At 38.9% G+C, this 19,207-nt stretch overlaps 1 protein-coding gene across 1 annotated transcript; it reads right to left on the bottom strand.

The window, feature by feature from the left end:
• Positions 1-1,579: 1,579 nt before the first annotated feature.
• LOC138824414 (collagenase 3) lies at positions 1,580-9,906 on the bottom strand. Its single transcript, XM_070018262.1, has 10 exons — positions 9,787-9,906; positions 9,458-9,699; positions 8,749-8,897; positions 8,463-8,588; positions 7,914-8,075; positions 5,969-6,086; positions 5,032-5,165; positions 3,747-3,906; positions 2,339-2,442; positions 1,580-1,704 (listed from the first exon to the last, which is right to left on the bottom strand). The coding sequence occupies exons 1-10, from the start codon at positions 9,904-9,906 to the stop codon at positions 1,604-1,606; spliced, it is 1,416 nt and encodes a 471-aa protein (XP_069874363.1). The 3' UTR covers positions 1,580-1,603.
• Positions 9,907-19,207: the final 9,301 nt, after the last annotated feature.

The raw sequence follows: 19,207 nt of genomic DNA, 5'->3' as shown, positions 1-19,207 counted from the left end.
TATCTGTATCTATATAGGTGTGCGTCTGGTGCAGAGTGCAAGGAAGAGTAAGATCTGGAATTCATTCTTCCTGAGAATCAGGTCTTTTGCTCATTCCCCTTATGAACAAATAGTACTTCATGCAGGAAGGATTCCGAGGAGACAGTGGCCTCCATATATGGAGCTGCCCCAGAAAGAAGGTCTTTTCAGTACTAGGCTGGACATTTTGTTGATATCTCCTGGTACATTTAATTCTAAGTTTAGAGGAGAGGGAAAAAGAAAGGGAGGAAGAGAAAGGAGAAGGGAAAAAGAAGAAAGGCAGGAAAGAAGGAAAATACAAAGGAAGGAGGGAGGGGCAGAGGGAGGGAAAAAGAAAAGAAAGGAAAGAAAATAAAGGAAAGAAGGAAAGAAAGGATGGAATGAAAGAAGGGGAAAATGAATGTGTATGAAGAGAGTTTGAAATTATGCATAAAGATAAAATGTACCATGTAACAATGTCTGTTGAAAAATATCTTTTATTAGAAGTAACAGAAATACTTTCAGATAAACACTTAGTTTTCTTTGCCTGAGTTTTTATGGCTAAGATCTCTCAGCACAAGAGCTCTTCCTTTGGTTTCCATTCACAGATCCAGTAAATGCCAAGTGTCCATCCAAGGCATTGCCCAACTTCTCAGGAGGATTACAACCTGGTAGACTATTTAATTCATTTTGGATGTCCGTTTTGACATATATACTTCCAATTTATAAAATAACTTTTATTTCCTACTACAACAAATCTTTGGAAAAATAGCTTATCTATTACAATGATTAGGTCCATAAAATAACATTGAAACATTACTGTGAACAAATCAATGGTTTAGGGAAAAAAAGTGATGCAATTTGCTAGATTTTTACAACATTTTTCTACTGTATGACTTTTCAGAGACATGAGATATTTTAATAAAAAGAGATCTCTTCCTTATCTTCTGTCAATAAGCAAAACAAATATTTGTTTTACTTGAAGGCGGTCTTTGAAAGTGATAACCAGGCTCCAAACCCACATCTCCTTTCTCTCATCAGTTTATTTCCTTTCTTTAGTGACTTGATATTTTCTTAGTATTGGGGCATATACACATGCTATGTTCTCAGTACAAGAGTCTCAGTACAAATTGCTTCTTAGGGAAGTTGTCTGCAATCCATTTGTCAGGTAGTTCCCTTTACTTTAAAGTCACATATCACTACCCTATGCTCCCATGTTTATGTGAGTTCATACTTGTTTTTAGCAGACAATTCAGAATTATATAAATGGGATGTACATAACGCCTTCCTAAGTTTCCTTATACATATATTTTATAAGTGTGCATCATCAACAAATTATGTATGCCATTTTCACTGTGGGCAATATCATCAGTGATGGGTAGGCTGTCACACACGTCAGCCAGTGATCCTTGGATGGACTGTCTCATTACTGTAAAACTACTCACTGTGGTTCCAGCCACAGCCCTCACAGTTGCTCAAAGATAACTTACTGCAGCTTGCTCACAGAGCTAAGCCTTCCCCCAGTACATCTCCTCTCCCACCTCACCCCACCCCACCCCACCCCACCCAAATGTTCTTCAGAGTTTAAATAATTTTTAAAAGGCACTTAACACCACAGTAGGGAATTTGTTGGCATGACACGGACCACACGGTTACTCCAGATGCTGTATTCAAACTGTATGGGTCCATTGAAAAAATAGATATAACCTAGAGGATAAAAGACATGGGGAGCATGTCAGAGCTAGAAAATACTGAGGTTTTCCTACAACAAATACTAAGCATCCCATCTGTAGGAGTTCATTTAGCTTTAACATTCCAACCATTGTCCTACTAAAGCTTAAATGTACTATTTGGAGTTTGAAAGAAGAGACAAAGAGGGATAAAGATTCTGAGAAGTCTTAAGTTGCTTAGAATTGTCTTTTCATACATTCCAGTTTTGAAGAAAAAAATTGATATTAATTATTTGTTGTAAATTATGGGTGGTGTGTTTTTATTTAGCTATGGTGCTTACTTATATATAAATCATGCTGCACCTGACTTCAGTTTGAATTCTGGAAATATCTTTTGCAACCTGACATTTTTATGAGTAATTTTGCCTACCATGTAACACCTAGTATCCCTTATTCACAGAAGTGTTAACTAAGTAAAATTCTCATTTATTCTAAGCAGGTTATTTTTTGCATGCTGTCTGTATATTGGATATTATCCTATAACATTTGATGATTAGTCCCTTAGCTGCCCAATAGTTATTAGTACATTCTAGATCCATCATTAAAATAGGGGAAAGGTTTTTGAGACCAAAGAACATCTTTTTGAGAATCAATGCAATGTAAATAGTTACCGTTTTTCTCATAAACAGCGTCTACTTTATCACCAATTCCTGGGAACTCTTCTTCTATCAATCTGGGATAGTCTTTATCCATAATATGATTAATGTCATCATAACTGTTAAATAAGGAAAAGAAATGAGTAAGCACAATAGTGTTTACCTTGTAATCCCAGCTACTGGGGAGGCTGAAGTGGAAGAATTACTTGGGCTTAGGAGACTGAGACCAGTTTGGGGAATGTAGTAAGTAATGTGTGTAATAGAAGAGGTGAGTTTGAAAAAAAAAACAGCATATACGTGTATGGAAATACCAAAGGAAACACCTTTGTACAACTAGTACATACTAATGAAAAACAATGCAATTGATGTTGTGGCACCTTTCAAAATTGGTGAGAGTTTTACCATTTTGTAGCCCTTTAACAAGAGGAATTACAACACTGATGCTTGGTTAGTCTTTGTTGACTCATTTAAAGGTCACATGCATGAAGATAGTCATAAGCTCATTTCCAGTTCACCAATTATTTATCTGTTACTAAAACATTCCATTAGGAAGGTGTTTTATGGTGTAATAAATATACTTATGTATTCTGTGCTTATCCTTTGATCTCCAACTTGCTAAATACAATAATGGATACAGAAATATTCAAGGTTTAATTTCTGTAGCAAAAGTCAAAAGAGTATGTAATTATATCTTTCTATAACAGATTATCTCATATTTCTTCTTCCCTGCTCATGTCATACCTGGTCAACAAAATACATCCTGAAATTAACCAAGGAGAAGAAGCTCTCTTCTTTAAGCTTCTACAGTCACTGATGAAAAGATTCCTGAATCCTTTAGTTGTATTTCAATAAGTAAGAGGGTAATATCTTGGACATGTATATACATAACTGCAACTTTAGGCCTTAGAAGCTAAGTATCACAAGAGAGTAGACAGAAAATGTCATGGGAGTACAGAACACAGGGCAATGACTTCTGAATGGGGTGATTAGGAAAGACTATGTTTTTGAAATGGTAACTTCAGTAGGTAGACTTTTGAGAGAGATGCATGGAAAGCCAACAAAGAAAATGTCCTCAGAAGTTGAAGGGATGTAGAAGCATTGTGTGTTTGAGCTATGGTGAGCGATCTACCCTGAGCGACTCATGTACTGCTCATGGAGTACAGGGCACAAAATGTAGTACCAGACACAGTTGTCAGTCCTCTTTAGACAGAGTCATGTCATTGTCATAAATGAAAAATCAAAAGGCAAGGATGATATATACAGGGATGTGTGTATATGTGTGCATGCATGTTTTCAAGAGGGTTTGAGATTTCTTTAAAATAATACATGCCTGAGAGGTTGCCAAAGGAGTTGATAGGGACCATAAATAACCTGTGATACAATAATTTAGAGTAGATATTAATTTAGAGTAGTACTGCCATACCTCCAGACCTGGTTTCCAGAGAAAAAGAGAGTTTTGCCTGTATCCTCAAAATGAACTGCAGCACTTATCTTCTTAACCTCTTTTGGAAATCCAAGTTCTGATATTTTTTGGGGATAGCCTTCCAGAATGTCATAACCATTAAGAGCCCAAAATTTTCTACCTAGGATAAGTGAAAGAACAGGTTTATGATCCTAGAGGCTTAGAGTTCATGGATGTAGGTATTACCTTAAACAAAAGGAGACTATTTCTAAGAAATGGACTATTTAGTGTCTACTTAAAATTTCCATGTTTAGGCCAGGTGCCGGTGGCTCACGCCTGTAATCCTAGCTATTAAGGAGGCTGAGATCTGAGGATCACAGTTCAAAGCCAGCCCAGGCAGAAAACTCCGTGAGACTCTTATCTCCAATTAACCACTCAGAAAACCAGAAGTGGTGCTGTGGCTCAAGTGATAGAGCACTAGCCTTGAGCTTGAGAGCTGAGGGACAGTGCCCAGGCCCAGAGTTCAAGCCCCATGACTGACCAAAAAAGAAAATAAATCATGTTTATGAAACATAGAAATTTGAACATTCTTCAAGCACAAAAAAGAATAAGATACAAACTTTCTAATTATGAATATATACAAACAAATATGACAATTTGGCAACTTATTGCCTCTAAATACTGTTTGTAGCTGGATTGAAAATACATGAAGAAACAGCACTGTGGGAAGAATAAATTAGATTAAAACTCAAACTTTATACCAATCAGAATGTTATTTCCTCCATTCAAAGGTAACTTTGTCGTAACATTAAATAATAGTCAATAGAAATAGCATCAGTAGAATGTTACGTAAAACTAGCATCAAATTATAGCCATGGGTATAGAGCAACAATTTGGAAATGTTCCATAATTTTATGTAAAAATACGGTGAAGAACTAGAAGAAAAAAGTTAGAAATGAAATAAATTTATGTACAGAGAGGGAGTTAGGATTAATATTTCCCCCTTCCCTGACAAAGCACATTGTTAAATTTTCTCAACAATTTTTTTAGAAGATCTAGGAGAAAAGAACTTAAATGTTGGCTGTGAGTAAAGAATGAATATGATGGATAATAACCTGTGGGTCTTAACATCACAAATTTAGGAACCTTTGTAGAATGGTTTCAGATGCTTTCTGCTCTTCATTGGTTACACTTGCTTCTTCATGTAGGTAATTTTTTAGTGTCAACCATTTTGCTAAGTCACTGGTAACCCAAGTTCATCGCTGCCTCCCCTGGCCTGTGTGAAGTCTTACCCGGGAAGGCTTACCTCTAAAGATGAAGATAAGGTCACGTGAGGGATGCTCATATGCAGCATCGACACGGTTAGGGAGTTCTGGCCAAAATGATTTTGTCAAAAACAGCTCTGCGTCAACCTGCTGAGGGTGTAGACGCCAGAAGAATCTAGGGCAAGAGTAAAAATGTACAGTTTGCATAATACAGTTAGTGTAATACTCCCACCCTGCCAGAGGGGGAGCTCAGCCCACATCAGATAGCTATGGGGGAATTCTCAAGTGTCAGTTTTGAGTCAGAGCTCTAACTCTCTCACCTAACGCATTCACATTTGAAATATCATAGGCCTGAGGGAGGGCTATCGATGGGTAGAGAGCAGGCTTTATTCAATTTTGCTATCTTGCACATGGCAAGCAAATGTGGCAGGCTTTAGCATTGGACTCTAGAAAGAAAAGATGAATTTCATAAACAGTGTCATCCAGGATCCCATGGCCTGGGGCACCGAGAGTAAAATGTACTGTTGAATAATCAAAATGGTGGCAGTGCTGATGGGTCTCAAATGAGGGAAAAACAAATGAATGAATGTGCAGATGAACAGATAAAGAAAAAGCATGCTAAGTGAAAATTACGACTTAACTTTTATCTTCAAATTTAGGTTGAAAGTACTCTTTTTTCCCCCTCAAATTCCAACATATACATCCAGAATCAGTTTTTCCAAACCAAAAGAACTCACGAAATTAGTCATTTCGTGATTTCTTTCATATTTGCTTTTCAGAGAAATAGAATTTCTAATTTTAATTTGCCAATTTTATTTTTTACAAGAAACAACCTATAAGCTGCACAATGTTAAGAACAGCCACTGTGTACATGTCAACCCATCAGGATGTTGGTCTGCAATATGCAAATAAACTCTCCAAGAAGTCTCTTAAAGCTAATGCTTGTCATGTGCAAAGCTGGTGACGGCGTCTCAGTACCTGTCTTTGAAGATCATTGTCTCTCCTCGGAGACTGGTGATGGCATCAAGGGACAAGGCAGGGTCACACTTGTCAGGTGTTTTGGGGTGTTTAGGGTTGGGGTCTTCATCACCTGGGCCTGCAGTGATGAAAGAATTGGGAAGTTACTGAGGGTGGTCTTCCTGGTGACTGGGTCAGGGAAAGGTGGTCTCCAGGGAGGACATGGAGCCCTGAGGCTGCACATAGATACCTGCTAGCCCTAATTCCTTCCTCCAGCTACCTGTGCCCCACAGGGGACTACACTCTGCTCTTGTCCTTTAGGACCCTTTAGATTCTTCTGGACTATAAATTTAGATTTCTTTAGGTGGATGATAGAGACAGAAAGGTAAAGCAAAAGACTGAGAACGTTTCCCCCTTGAGTCGCATGGCTACCTTGGAGGTTCATGCTCCCTTTTAAGCCATGGCTGATGGCACCCGGGCCCTGTGGTAGCCCTGTCTTCACTCCTTTTCTAGACTGACAGCCATCAACATCAGATGATGTTGTGTCACCAGGTTGCCATTCGGCAGCTGCGTCTCCGTGTCAAGCCTGCCCCCCAGCACCTCTGAGTGACTGGTCACGTGTCTGCAGCTTTTCCACAGGCAGGCGGGGTGTGTGGGCAGTAGTGGCCCAGCACGGCTTTGTTACCTCTGTCTGTCTTCAGCCCCTCGGTCTCAGCAGAGCAGAAGTAAGAATCTTAAAATCAACTCAATCATTCCCTGGGTTGCCTCTCCGTTCCTGCCCTTACTTATACTAGTTATGATGGCAGATTTAAGTACAGAGGGAGAAGCGCTGGGTTGAGGTGATGGGGGCAGGCCGGCCGCCTTCCTCCAGACATGGTCACGCTGCTGACTGGGCCACTCACTTCTATTTGTGGCAAGTGGGCCGTAAGTAATGTCTGCTTTGAGGTTTAATTATTTTGAGATGTTATTTAAAATGTGCAAGAAAAAAAGAACCGTTTCTTACACGGTCACTGTAGATATTATTTAACAATTGCAAAGGCCACCTGAGTAATTTCTAGGGCAAATTGGAGTGGTGAAAGAATACCCAGAATTTAGAAAGCTGCTCAAAATCCTGCTTTTTCCATAAACTGTGTTGCCTGAGTTTATGCAGTATTAGAGTTCACTACTACATAGTATACTCGTGGCCAGTTGCCATTGGCTCCCTCCTCTATTCCTAGCCACTCAGGAAGCTGAGGTTTGAGGATTGCAGTTTGAAGCCAGTGCAGGCAGCTGTGTCTGTGAGACTCTGACCTCCAATAAACCACTCAGAAAAAGCCAGAAGCGGTGTTGTGGTTCAAGTGGCTCAAGTGCTAGCCTTGAGCACAAAGAGGCTCAGGGACAGCACCCAGACCCTGAGTTCAAGCCCCAGGCAAATAAATAAATAAATAAATAAATAAATAGATTGCTGTACTCTAGCTAAATAGGGCTTATTTGGTTAATTGGTTAAAGGAGGAATAAAGTAGCTTCCTTTCTTATGAGTGTATATTGCAATGAATAAAATACAAATAGGAAGAGTCACATCTTAACCAGGTGGGCTATACTCTACTTGAATAAGTAGTTTGATTTGGAAAGAAAGTATTGTCAATGACAGCATTGTTGGGAATGGTAAGTTCAGTAGTAATTTAGATAGTCAATGTAAGTATCTACTCTGCTTATCCTACTGTTTTTATTCTTATCTTCCAGTGGTTGCACAGAGGAGTTGTCATTCACAAAGCAGCCTTGAACAATGTCACCCCTTTCAGCGTTCTCACCTATCCCTCCCTTTCCTCGCTCTTCTTAATTTTGTAGGCTAAACATTGGATTCTTGACTGCATTTCCCTTCTTCTCTTCATTCATCTACCCCACTCCTCTCAAGCCTGCCCCGCCCCTTTCAAGTATCCATTTTCTGGTGTCCATTTTGTTTATAAAATGATCAATTAAGAGTTACCGTAGAGAGACTGGATGCCTTGCACATCGTCCTCGGGGAGCATGAAGTGGTTCTTGCCGGTGTAGGTGTAGATGGGGAACATAAGTGCCCCGGGGTCCTTGGAGTGGTCCAGCCCTAAGGAGTGGCCAAACTCATGGGCAGCAACCAGGAACAGGTTGTAGCCTGCAAGAGAACCAGGCGAGAGTGAGCAAACTGTACCAAGGACAGGCAATGGAAGAATGATTATTTTCTGCAACTCACTTTTCTCTTTCTCATTCTCTTACTCAGCTTTTAAAATTAATAATCAGTTGCTAAGTAAGAGTCAAATGACTGCTTCAATCCTTGTCAATATTTTATCACTTTCTGGTTATAATTGCCTATACCATTAGTCACTTGCCCTCAGTAATGTCAATAGATCGCTCTCCTCTAATTAGTAGTCAAGGATTTATTGTGAAGAGAATAGGAGTCCTGCTTTTTCTCTTTCTATTCCCAGGCAGGTGACAGAAATGACCTTCAGTGAAATCACATGGGTCGTATATAGCTGGTTTGTGGCTTAGATGATTATGTTACCTTTGGAACTACTTGTCCAGGTTTCGTCATCATCAAAATGGGCATCTCCTCCATAATTTGGTCCAGGAGGAAAAGCGTGAGCCAGCAGACCAGAGGGCCCATCAAATGGGTAGAAGTCGCCATGTTCTACACATAAAAGCAAAGAATAGATTCGGATATCTTCAGTAAGTGGTATCTGTCTCAAGGGGTTGGCAACGTTTTGCTGAATGCTATAAAAGTGAAGAATGACAAAAGAAATAGAAATGGAACCAACAAAAATGCTTCCCAAATGATTCTTCATCATTACCTTTAGTTCCAAAAGAGATCATGATATCAGCTGTGCCGTCATGGATTCTGGTGAAATTCAAAGGGGTGACATCGGACCACACTTTGAAGGCTTTTTTGAAGGACTTTTCCACTTCTGAATGAGTCATATCTGGAGTATAATTCACAATTCTGTTCAGCAGAGAAAGTCTCAATTAAACTTGGGAAGATGAAAGCTATTTTAGAACATGCTTTCCTGGAATATTACTTTCTAAGTGAAGGTAAAGCTTCTTTATAAGGTAGGTTTAATTAATTATGCTGTCATACTAGGAGAAAAAGCCTAAAATTCAATAAAATGTTTAAGCATCTCCAAATACCTGTCCACATGGCAGCTTAAATGTGAACTATTCAGATGCATGCTAAAAATTTGGGATTATATTGATACAGCCAAATTAAGTGAAAGAGCCCTGTGGATATTCTAGAAAAAGTGCTCCCTCTCAGCATTTATATGATAAATATGACTGATGTTGTTTCAGAGTTTCTTGAATCTACTTTTACTCCTATTTACTTTCTATTTCTAAAGGGAGTATTTGATTTGTCCACTGAAAGATACTGCTGGGTTGGTATTACAGTAATAGATGTTATAAGGCCACCACAACAACAGTGTTGAAGCTATTTCTAATTGCTATCAGACACTTAGGATTAGAAGAACAAAACTAACGAATACTAAGAAAATACAGTCTATGATTTACCTGTAGGTTAGATTCATGTTGGACCACTTGAGAGTTCGAGGGAAAACATTGTATTCACCCACATCAGGGACCCCGCATCTTGGTTTTTTCATGACATCTAAGGTATTATCATCAAGCTGGCCTGTCACCTCCAACCCAAAGAATGACTGCATTTCTCGAAGCCTCTCCACCATGGAACCGGCAGCCGACTTCTTCAGGATTCCCGCAAGATTCCGAGGATGGTAGTATGATTTCAGGTAGTGCTAGAAAAGAGACCCAGGTCACCTACTTTTAAGAGAAAAGGGAATCTAAGAGATGCTCTCCGTTTCCAGGGTGGCAGGGTGCTTTACCTCTGCGAACTGGAGGTCTTCCTCAGACACGTCACTGTCATCATCCCCACTGGGAAGGGGCAGGGACCGACAGTGAGCCCAGCTCAGGAAGAAGAAGGAAGCCAGGACACCTGGACGCATCTTGTATGGCTGTGCTGCCCAAGACTTGCCTTTCCATAGCAAATCCCTTCACTTTTATAGGCCTGTAGTGGTGAGTCATCCTGTATGGATGTGTTTCTGCTTCTAGGCAGTTCAAGGTAAATATGCTTGCATGGCCACTTTTTTTTTTCTTCTTTCCTCCCAAGTGTGGTTTTGTGGCAGAATTTTAGGGAAATGCAGAATGAGGGCATCTCTGGTTTCAACGGGGTCTTGAAACCCATCTGGCAAAATAAACAGTGTCAGCATATTTATGGGTTCCGTGGGAAGGCAGAGAGCAGTAGCTTTTTCATTTCACTGGGCAAAAAAAAAATGTCGCCTTCCTTTTGTAAGAAAGCAGCTACTTGGAGTTTTTCATAATAAGAATATCTAGGTAGACTATTTACATGATACCTCCATAACATAAAAAGGCAACGGGTCCTGCTTCCATAATGCTGATAGCCCACCAAGGTCTCAACTCTATCCTCTCCAGAGTGGTTCCAGAGGGAAATGCTGATTTTGTGGAGGGCTGTGGAACAGCACAGATCCAAGCTTAAAGCCTTGGATGTGTTGTGGGGAGTGGGATCCTAGGACAGAACTTTTGGCAGCCTCCTGGAAGTGCTTCCCACTGTGGATCTCAAGTTCCTGTGATGGAAAAGCTGAGGCTCCCACATCCCTCATCCAGTGCAGAGGTGCTGTTTTAGAGCTCTTCACTGCAGCACATTATTCACTTTGGAATTTGATGCACTCAATATCATAAAATCCCGTTTGTTATCTTTGGCCCCTCTGGTGATGTCACTAGGTAGAGCAATATTTTCCATGCCTTTCAAATTTAATGGGCTGGTTTAAATAAGTGGTTGGAAATGCAAACTCGGTTAAGTGAAAATTAATCCTGAGCAAGAACATACTTAAGACAAAGAAAAAGATCATGATTACAGATTTTGAGTAGAAAAAGAACATCACAAAATTGGATCAAATAATGTAATCTAGATCTTAGGGAAAACCAAAAAAGCCTATGAAACAAAGGGAATAACTTAAAGGAAATTTATTATTCTTTTATCCAAAATGCAGCCAACATATTCTTTTTTACTTTTTTATTGTTATTTAGAGGAGGTATGCCAAGCAATATATTCTTATAACTGTTTAGAGTGAGTTTAAGGTTAGATTTGGTCTCAATGAGCAATACAAAACAGCAACTTATTTTAAGCCTCTTCTATGTGAAACAATATTTAATTTTGATATTAAATAAAAATTATCCAAATTTTTTTCATCTATTAAGCTTACAGAATGTAGTTTACTGGAAAGTATTTGTTTCTGCCAATAAGTTTTTATACTCCACTGAAGTCTCCTTAAATAATAAACAAAAAGTCCTTGAAGTTTAAAGGCAAGGCTTATTGAATAACAATTGATTCAATGTTTGAAAGTGGGGAAAATAATCAAATATGTCTAAGAGATGAGTATGGTGGAAGTAGATTGTATCTTTGGAAACAGAACAGTAAAACCTCTTGAAATTGTTTTGAGAAGAGAGGAAGAGAAGAAAGGAGAATGATAGAGGGGTTGAGATTGTTTGAGATGTATTGTAAATGTGTAGAGTGTTAACAGTTTGCTCCCCCTCCCACGCCATGACTAACAAAAAATCAGACAGGCTAACTGTTCTAAAAGATTTTCATATATTTGAAAAATGTATTATATTTTTGTACTTATACTTTATGTAAATAGTTTGTCTCAGTTATATGTGAGTATTACAATAAATCCTACCATTTAGGAAACAAAGAAAAAGATTTTCATATATTTGAAAACAGTGTTACCCTTTTAACATTTAGAGTGGCATAATGACATCTGTTTATAATCTCAGCACACCTGGGGGCTGAAGCAGGAAGACCATGAGTTCAAAGCCAACCCAAGCTATCTAGAAAATAGTTTTTAGTTCCCAAATCAATGAAAATTACCTGCACATCAGCTATGCAGGATAGCAAGGCAGTCATTATGGAAATAAACTACAGGGTAAGACTCTTTTTCATGGAATTGTTATATACAATATAACCTTTCCCTAAGAGAAATACTTTAATGAGAAACAAAAACAAATGCCACTCTTTCTCAACTTAAAAATAATGCTTATTATCAAAACAGCTTTACTGTTTCTTCGGTTTCTTGTTCCATATGGAAGCATAAACAGCCTAGAAGAAAGAAAACGCAGAAAAGCTCGTGAAAACATGATATTACATGTTATGTTATTTTCTTCAGTTGAGCACAAGAAAAATTCCTTCCAAGATTAAAATAGACACTGATCCCTAAGAGAATAACTGAAGTGTGTGTAGAGTGTTGTTCATGGAGGTGATTTCAGACAGCTGCCCTACACGTCACTGCACAGTGATGAATTGGCAAACTGCTTGTCAACACAAGCCTTATCTCAGGTTGTGCACGGTTCACATGAAAGCCAGACCTTCTGGTTATCACTACGGAAATGATTTGTGGTCTCTTCCCACCTCCTTTAAAACAATGAGCTTGAGCTAGTACTAAAAATATTTTTAACAAGTCTAAAAATCACTGGGAAACTTAAAAACCAGTAGACTGAACAACAAAACAGGGTGTAGACTAAACAGGAGTATGTCTGATTCAGACGTGGGAGATAGGGGACTTTCTTGGGCCTATGTCATCATTGGTTTCTAAGTTCCAAATATCATCCAAGAGAAAAACACAAATGACTAAGAGTAAAGCCCCATTTAGTAAAGCCCCAGGTGAGGGGTGCCTCAGGAGAGGGGTCACACCCACAGTTGGTCGGGTGGATTAAGACAAGGAAAATTCTATAAGTCACGGACGCTTACAAATTGAGATTTTTTTGACTTCTTCTTAGAATATTGTCAGTGTGCATTATAAATGTTGACAACATAGGAGTATCATTTGTCAAAAGTTTTGACTTTAAAACAGCATGATTTAAAAAAACTATATTCTTGAGATTGCTTTATTCTAGCTTCTGATTTTTTTTTTGTTCATAAGCCCTTAGTATGGGCTTAAGTGCTCTTAAAATAGAGACGCAAATTTGAATTTGAATACTGAACCATGTTTGCATCGTAGGATAAGGTATGCTGTCCTACCCTGCTTATCCAAAACCATGGTGTTATCTGCCAGTCTGCAGCTAGAAATGAGGGGCTTCTTTCAGCTAGGAAGCAGGTCAGCAATTGAGAAGGCCATTTACCTGCTCACATGCACTTTAGAGATGCGATATTCACTCTGTGTTGATCCGCGGCAGTAGTTAACAGAGTCCTTAAGAAATCAAGGAAATGCTCTTTTAGTTTCTGCTGGAATTATAATATCTGAAAGTCAAGACTTTATTTCCTGGGCTGTTCTTAATGAATTTTAGTTTATATTGTATTACATTAGAAAGAATATTGTCTACTTGCCCTCCTCCATCCAATACTATATGAGAAAACAACTAGAAATAGAGCACACATTCCAGCCAACCCTGACCACGTTTCTTTGGAAAGAATCAAATCTGAATTTCCTGGTAATGAATAATAGAAATGTAAATAATTCTAGGATTCCAACAGCACCATGGAACAGCTGTGGACAAATGCATGGTTTCTGTGTCAGATGGGTTAAATTTCAGGCTGTATCATTTAACAAGCTGAGTGACTTTTCATTCATTCACTCATTCATTCAAATATCCGTGCAGTGGATATTTATCAAGAGTCAGTCATGCCTGGAATTGTTGTAGGCACTGGGGACTCACAACTGTAAACACATTAAGATCCAGACCTCATGATGTTTAATACTCTAGCAGAGAGAAAGATAAATAATTCTAGGGAAAATACGAAGAGTTGTAGAGGAAAAGGAAGAGCAGGAGAGTCAAGGGAGGAGGATGGTCTGGACGTTATTAATTTGGCACCATGAAAACATTACTGAGCCACAAGCAACAATAGACATGGGGTAGAAGAGTTGAAACTCAAATCTTAAGTGGTAAGTTGTAGCAAAGTACTTAGCATCTTGGCATAGAGATAGTAAACATAGCAACCACAATCATCCTTAGCAATTCAGCAAAGTCTGAAAGAAGATACTTGACAAATCTGAGCATGAGTAGACACTTGATATATGTACACACATCTCCTAATTCCACATTTTCCCAAGTTAGGCAAGTTTTTTTTACAGTTAGCTTCTTCAATGATCCTTAGTTTTCTACAAAAGTAATGTATTTTCTAGACATCTCCTGGTCAAGCTAGTAGATTCTTGTTCTAATACAAAACTAGAGAAAGACTGTAGATAGACATCAAGGACTATCTTCCTAACTCTTAGAATATTTGGTCATAGTGGGAGAACAAAGGAAGGGGTAACAATTATCGACAAGTAATGGACTCATTGCCTTACTCATGTGACTGCCACCCCTCTGTACAGCATAAATAACAAAAAATTAAAATTAAAAAATAAAGAATACTTGGTAAAAATATTGGTAAAGTGAAGTATAAGATTATATAATAAAGGAGAAAAACATGGACTAAATCACTTTATATCGCAACATATGACTATATGTCCTGTTTATGAGTCACTGGAACTATGTTCTCCATAGTGTGGTTTCAATGAGCAGTTGGTAAACTGTTACCATTTCTACAACCACTGGGTGTGTGTGAGGGAACTGGGTCAGGTCAGAGTTTATTTGCAGTCTAACCACACTAGCCATGTGGTATTAGCTTAACCCTCTGAGACCCCAAGAAGAATTTTGGATGGTTTTGTTTTGTTGCTTTAATTACTGTTTGAAGATAGTAAGTGGGTAACCCAATGTTTTGGCCTTTTTTTTTTTTTTGGTCTGTTGTGGGGCTTGAACTCTGGGCCTGGGCGCTGTCCTTTAGTTCTTTAGCTCAAGGCTAGTGCTACCACTTGAGCCACAGTGCCACTTTTGGTTTTCTGGTGGTTAAATGGAGATAAGAGTCTCACAGCCTTTCCTGCACAGGCTGGCTTTGAACCACAGTCCTCAGATCTCAGCCTCCTGAGCAGCTAGGATTTTAGGCCATTTATATATATAAAATGAACAAAACAATCTTCTCCAAGTGGGAGGTTTCTATATAACTCTGACCACTTGTCCAGGTCAATGATTACACAAATCTTAAAGGGAAAACATTTCTCTTTTCCTTAGGAATTATTTGTTCAGAGTATTCATCATCCAAGTGATCCTTGCATTCTAGAACCTCTCTAGGAGGAAAGCTAGGGACCAGCTGCCTAAAGGATGATTTAGGTGGGGGAAATGTTCATGTTCTCACTGGGAAACAACTCAGAAAATGATTGGGAGAATTGTCCAGACCATGACAGAGCCTTTCACTTCGGTGGATGCTGTCTAAAACTCTACTTCTAAAGCTCACCGTATGAAACTAGGGAATCATGTCCCATCAGCCCAGACATTGATGTTGATTGGACAGTGTGGTACACAGTACAGATCTGGTGTGCAATTCCCTGTGTGAGTACACACACACACACACACACACACACACACACACACACACACACACACACACACACACACACACACACACACACACACACACACACACACACACACACACACACACACACACACACACACACACAGAACATTTAAAATAGTATCCAATGCTTTAAAAAAAACACATCCTCTTTATTCCTTAGGGAAACAAATACAAGGTACATCTCTTGGTATACTAAGGTTTCTTTTGAGAGTGTATTTATGTGGGTTTCTATGTTTTCTTGATTTTAAAAGTATCTAAACTGCACTGGTGTGAAAGATAATCAGTAAATTAACATTCAGTCTATGCTATATTTCAACCAGTAATATACTGAAAGTTTGAATTGGTGGTCCCAGAGTTCTAAAATATGGTATTAAGGAAGTTTTTAAAAAATGTAAAGGAATCTTTAAGTTCATAAACTCTTGGGAAGAATTAGCTGTTGCTACTTTTAATTTGTCTTTCAAAGGAAACTAAACATGAACACAGAGAAGTATTAAAATATTTCTTTAACGCTTTGCTATATGAGTTTTATAAACACTCTATAAAATAGCTATTTAAATAGCTTTTAAATTAATGAAGTTTTACTTTAAAAAAGTCATTCCTTGGTAGGAAAATAGCTTTCCAGTGTATTTGAGGTTGAGTACAAAGTGTTTTTTGTTTTTTTATTTTTTTATTGTGCGAATGCCATAAAGAGGGATTACAATTACATGGGCAAGGTAATGACTACATTTCTTATCAAGCATTGTTGCCTCCTCCTTTGTTTCCCTCCCCATCCCTTCCTGTCTCCCCCCCCCAGCCAAAGTTGTAAAGTTTTTTGACATAACGTCTTGTACATCTCAAATTGTTGCAATGGGTCCACCTGTATCCCTATTTAAAAAATTTGTTTTTTCCCTTCCCCTCCACAAATTATACCAACATCACATACAGTGAAAACAAGGGTTATACTGTGGGGGAGGGACATACAAAGCAACAAAAAACTATCTTATAAATATATTAGAAACAATCACAAGAAAGAAAAAAAGCATTTGAGTCCTTATCTTGGAGTTCATTTCACCTAACATTAACTTATCTGACCGTTTCTGCTTGTCTCAGACATATACTAGTAATTGCAAAGGGAAACCATGGGACCTATGTTTCTTTGGGCCTGGCTTACTTCACTTAATAGAATTTTTTCCAAGTCTTTCCATTTCCTAACAAGTGGGGCGGTGTCATTCTTTCTGATGGAGGCATAGAATTCCATTGTGTATATATACCACATTTTCTTGATCCATTCATCTACTGAGGGGCATCTGGGTTGGTAATAAACATAATTGTGCTGGTAGCTTTAGTATGGTCTTGTTTGTGATGATTTGGGTAAATGCCCAAAAGTGGGATTGCTGGGTAATAGGGGAGCTCTATGTAGAGTCTTTTGAGGAACCTCCATACTACTTTCCAAAGTGGATGAACAAGTTTATACTCCCACCAACAATGCAGTAAGGTTCCCTTCTATCCACATCCCCTCCAGCATCTGTTGTTATTAGAGTTGATTATAGCCATTCTAACTGCGGTGAGGTGGTATCTCGATGTTGTTTTGATTTGCATTTCTTTAATGGCTAGGGAGGTTGAGCATTTCTTCATGTGTCTATTGGCCATCCTTTTTTTTTTTTTTTTTTTTTTTTGATTCTGTTCGTGGGGCCTGAACTCTGGGCCTGGGCGCTGTCCCTCAGCTCTTCAGCTCAAGGCTAGCGCTCTACCACTTGAGCCACAGTGCCACTTCCGGCTTTTTTCTTTTTTGCTTATGTGGTGCTGAGGAATTGAACCCAGGGCCTCAGGCATGCAAGGCAAGCGCTTTACCACTGAGCCACCTTCCCAGCCCTTTAGCCCACTTATTTATTGGGCAGTTGTTTCTTTGAGAATTTGTTGTTGGGGGATTTAATTTTTTGAGTTCCAGTTATATTTTAGATATGAGACCCTTGTCCGTTGTATGGCTAGTGAAGATCTTCTCCTAATCTGTGGGCTTTCTATTGATCTTGCTAGCTATGTCCTTTGCCATGCAGAAGCTCTGCAATTTCATGCAATCCCATTTGTCCAACCTTTCTTTGAGTTGTTGTATTTCTGGGTCTCTATTAAGAAAATTTTGGCCTGTGCCAAGGAGACCTTTAGTTTTAAGTATATATTTTTTATTGTAAAGATACTATACAGAGGGGTTACAATTACATGAGCAAGGTAATGAATCTATTTCTTATCAAGCATTATTACCCACTCCCCTCCTTTGTTTTTCCATTTTTCCCCTACCATCCCTTTCCTCCCCACCTCCCCAGTTACCCCCCCCCCCACACACACACACAAAGTTGTGAAGTTCGTTTTCAACATTGTTGGTCTTAGGGCTTACACTCAGGGCCTGGGTGTTGTCTCTGAGCCTCTTTGTGCTCAAGGCTAGTGTTCTACCACTTTGAATTACAGCACCACTTCTGGTTTTCTGAAGGTTAATTGGAGATAAGAGACTCATGGGTTTTCCTGCCCAGGCTCTTTTGAACTGCAATCCTCAGATCTCAGTCTCCTAAGTAGCTAGGATTATAGGTGTGAGCAACCAGCACCTAGCTCCAAAAAGTTTTTTATTCATTCATATATCTATAGAGATTAGACCTATGTCTACCACATATTAGGCACTATATTAAATTGCTGAATGGGTAAACAAATAAACGAATGGATAAAATATAGGACCGACTCCAGGTGATTATCCAAAAACTTACTTTAATATTTGTTGATACCGAACTCAATTTTCAGGCAAGTGATTTGCATTACAAGCTATTGTAGTTAAGAGAAAATAACCAATTTTCTAAACTGTTCCTTAAAATTCCACTTTCAGCTGGGCACTGGTGGCTCTTGCCTATAATCTTACCTTACTGAGAGACTGGGATGAGAAGGATTGAGGTTTGAGGCCAGCTCAGGCAGAAAAGTTCTCAAGATCGCTTTTCAACCCATAGCTAGACACAGCGGTATCACCTATCATTCTAAACTATGTGGCAAACTAAGATTAGTGGAATCATAGCTTCAAACCAGGCTAGGTAGAAGAGTCTGAGTTATCCCATTTCCACAGAAGGAAGACTCAGCGCTGAGCACCTCTGATCTCAGCAGTGACAGGAACCCTTAAGTAGGCAGATTGCAGTCCAGGCTCATCCTAAAGATAACTAGCAAAAAACAGGGCTGGAGGAGTACATCAGCAGTAGACTGTCAGCCTCGCAAGTAGGAGGCCTTGGGTTTGAATGTCCCTATTGCCAAAAATACAGTTATCATGGGCAATTATTACACAAGGAAAAATGAAATTGTTGGTTGTCTAACATAATTTTAAAGCTTTTATTTTATTATTATTATTTTTTCATCGGTCATGGGGCCTGAACTCTTGGCCTGGGTGCTGTCCCTCAGCTCTTCAGCTCAAGGTGAGCGCTCTACCACTTGAGCCACACTGCCACTTCCTAAAGTTTTTATTTTTTGACTGTATCAAATCATTTAGAAAAGATTTACTCACTCATGGTTAAACAATGTGACTTGGGGATAAATTAGACATATAGATTCCCAGTGGTCTTCTAGAAAGTATCAAGAAACTTCTTCTTTAATGATAAAGGGCCAGATTCTGTCCTGGTGTTTTCTATCTCATTGGTTGGAGAGTGGCCATGAACCAATTGAATCTATCATGGCATGTACTTAAATGAAGATATGTATGAACTACACAAGGAATTTCCCCCAACAGATCATAACCCAAGAACCCTCACTCTTAATTTGTATCAGTGTGAATCTATTTTCTGCTATTCTCTGAGACTTTATTCTCAGGACCATTTTAAGTGGGATAGTAATAAAAT

This window comes from Dipodomys merriami, unplaced genomic scaffold (assembly GCF_024711535.1).
Source record: "Dipodomys merriami isolate MVZ:Mamm:240054 unplaced genomic scaffold, mDipMer1.0.p SCAF_129, whole genome shotgun sequence".
In the NCBI taxonomy this organism is placed as follows: domain Eukaryota; kingdom Metazoa; phylum Chordata; class Mammalia; order Rodentia; family Heteromyidae; genus Dipodomys; species Dipodomys merriami.
This window is presented reverse-complemented; position numbering and strand designations above follow the sequence as displayed.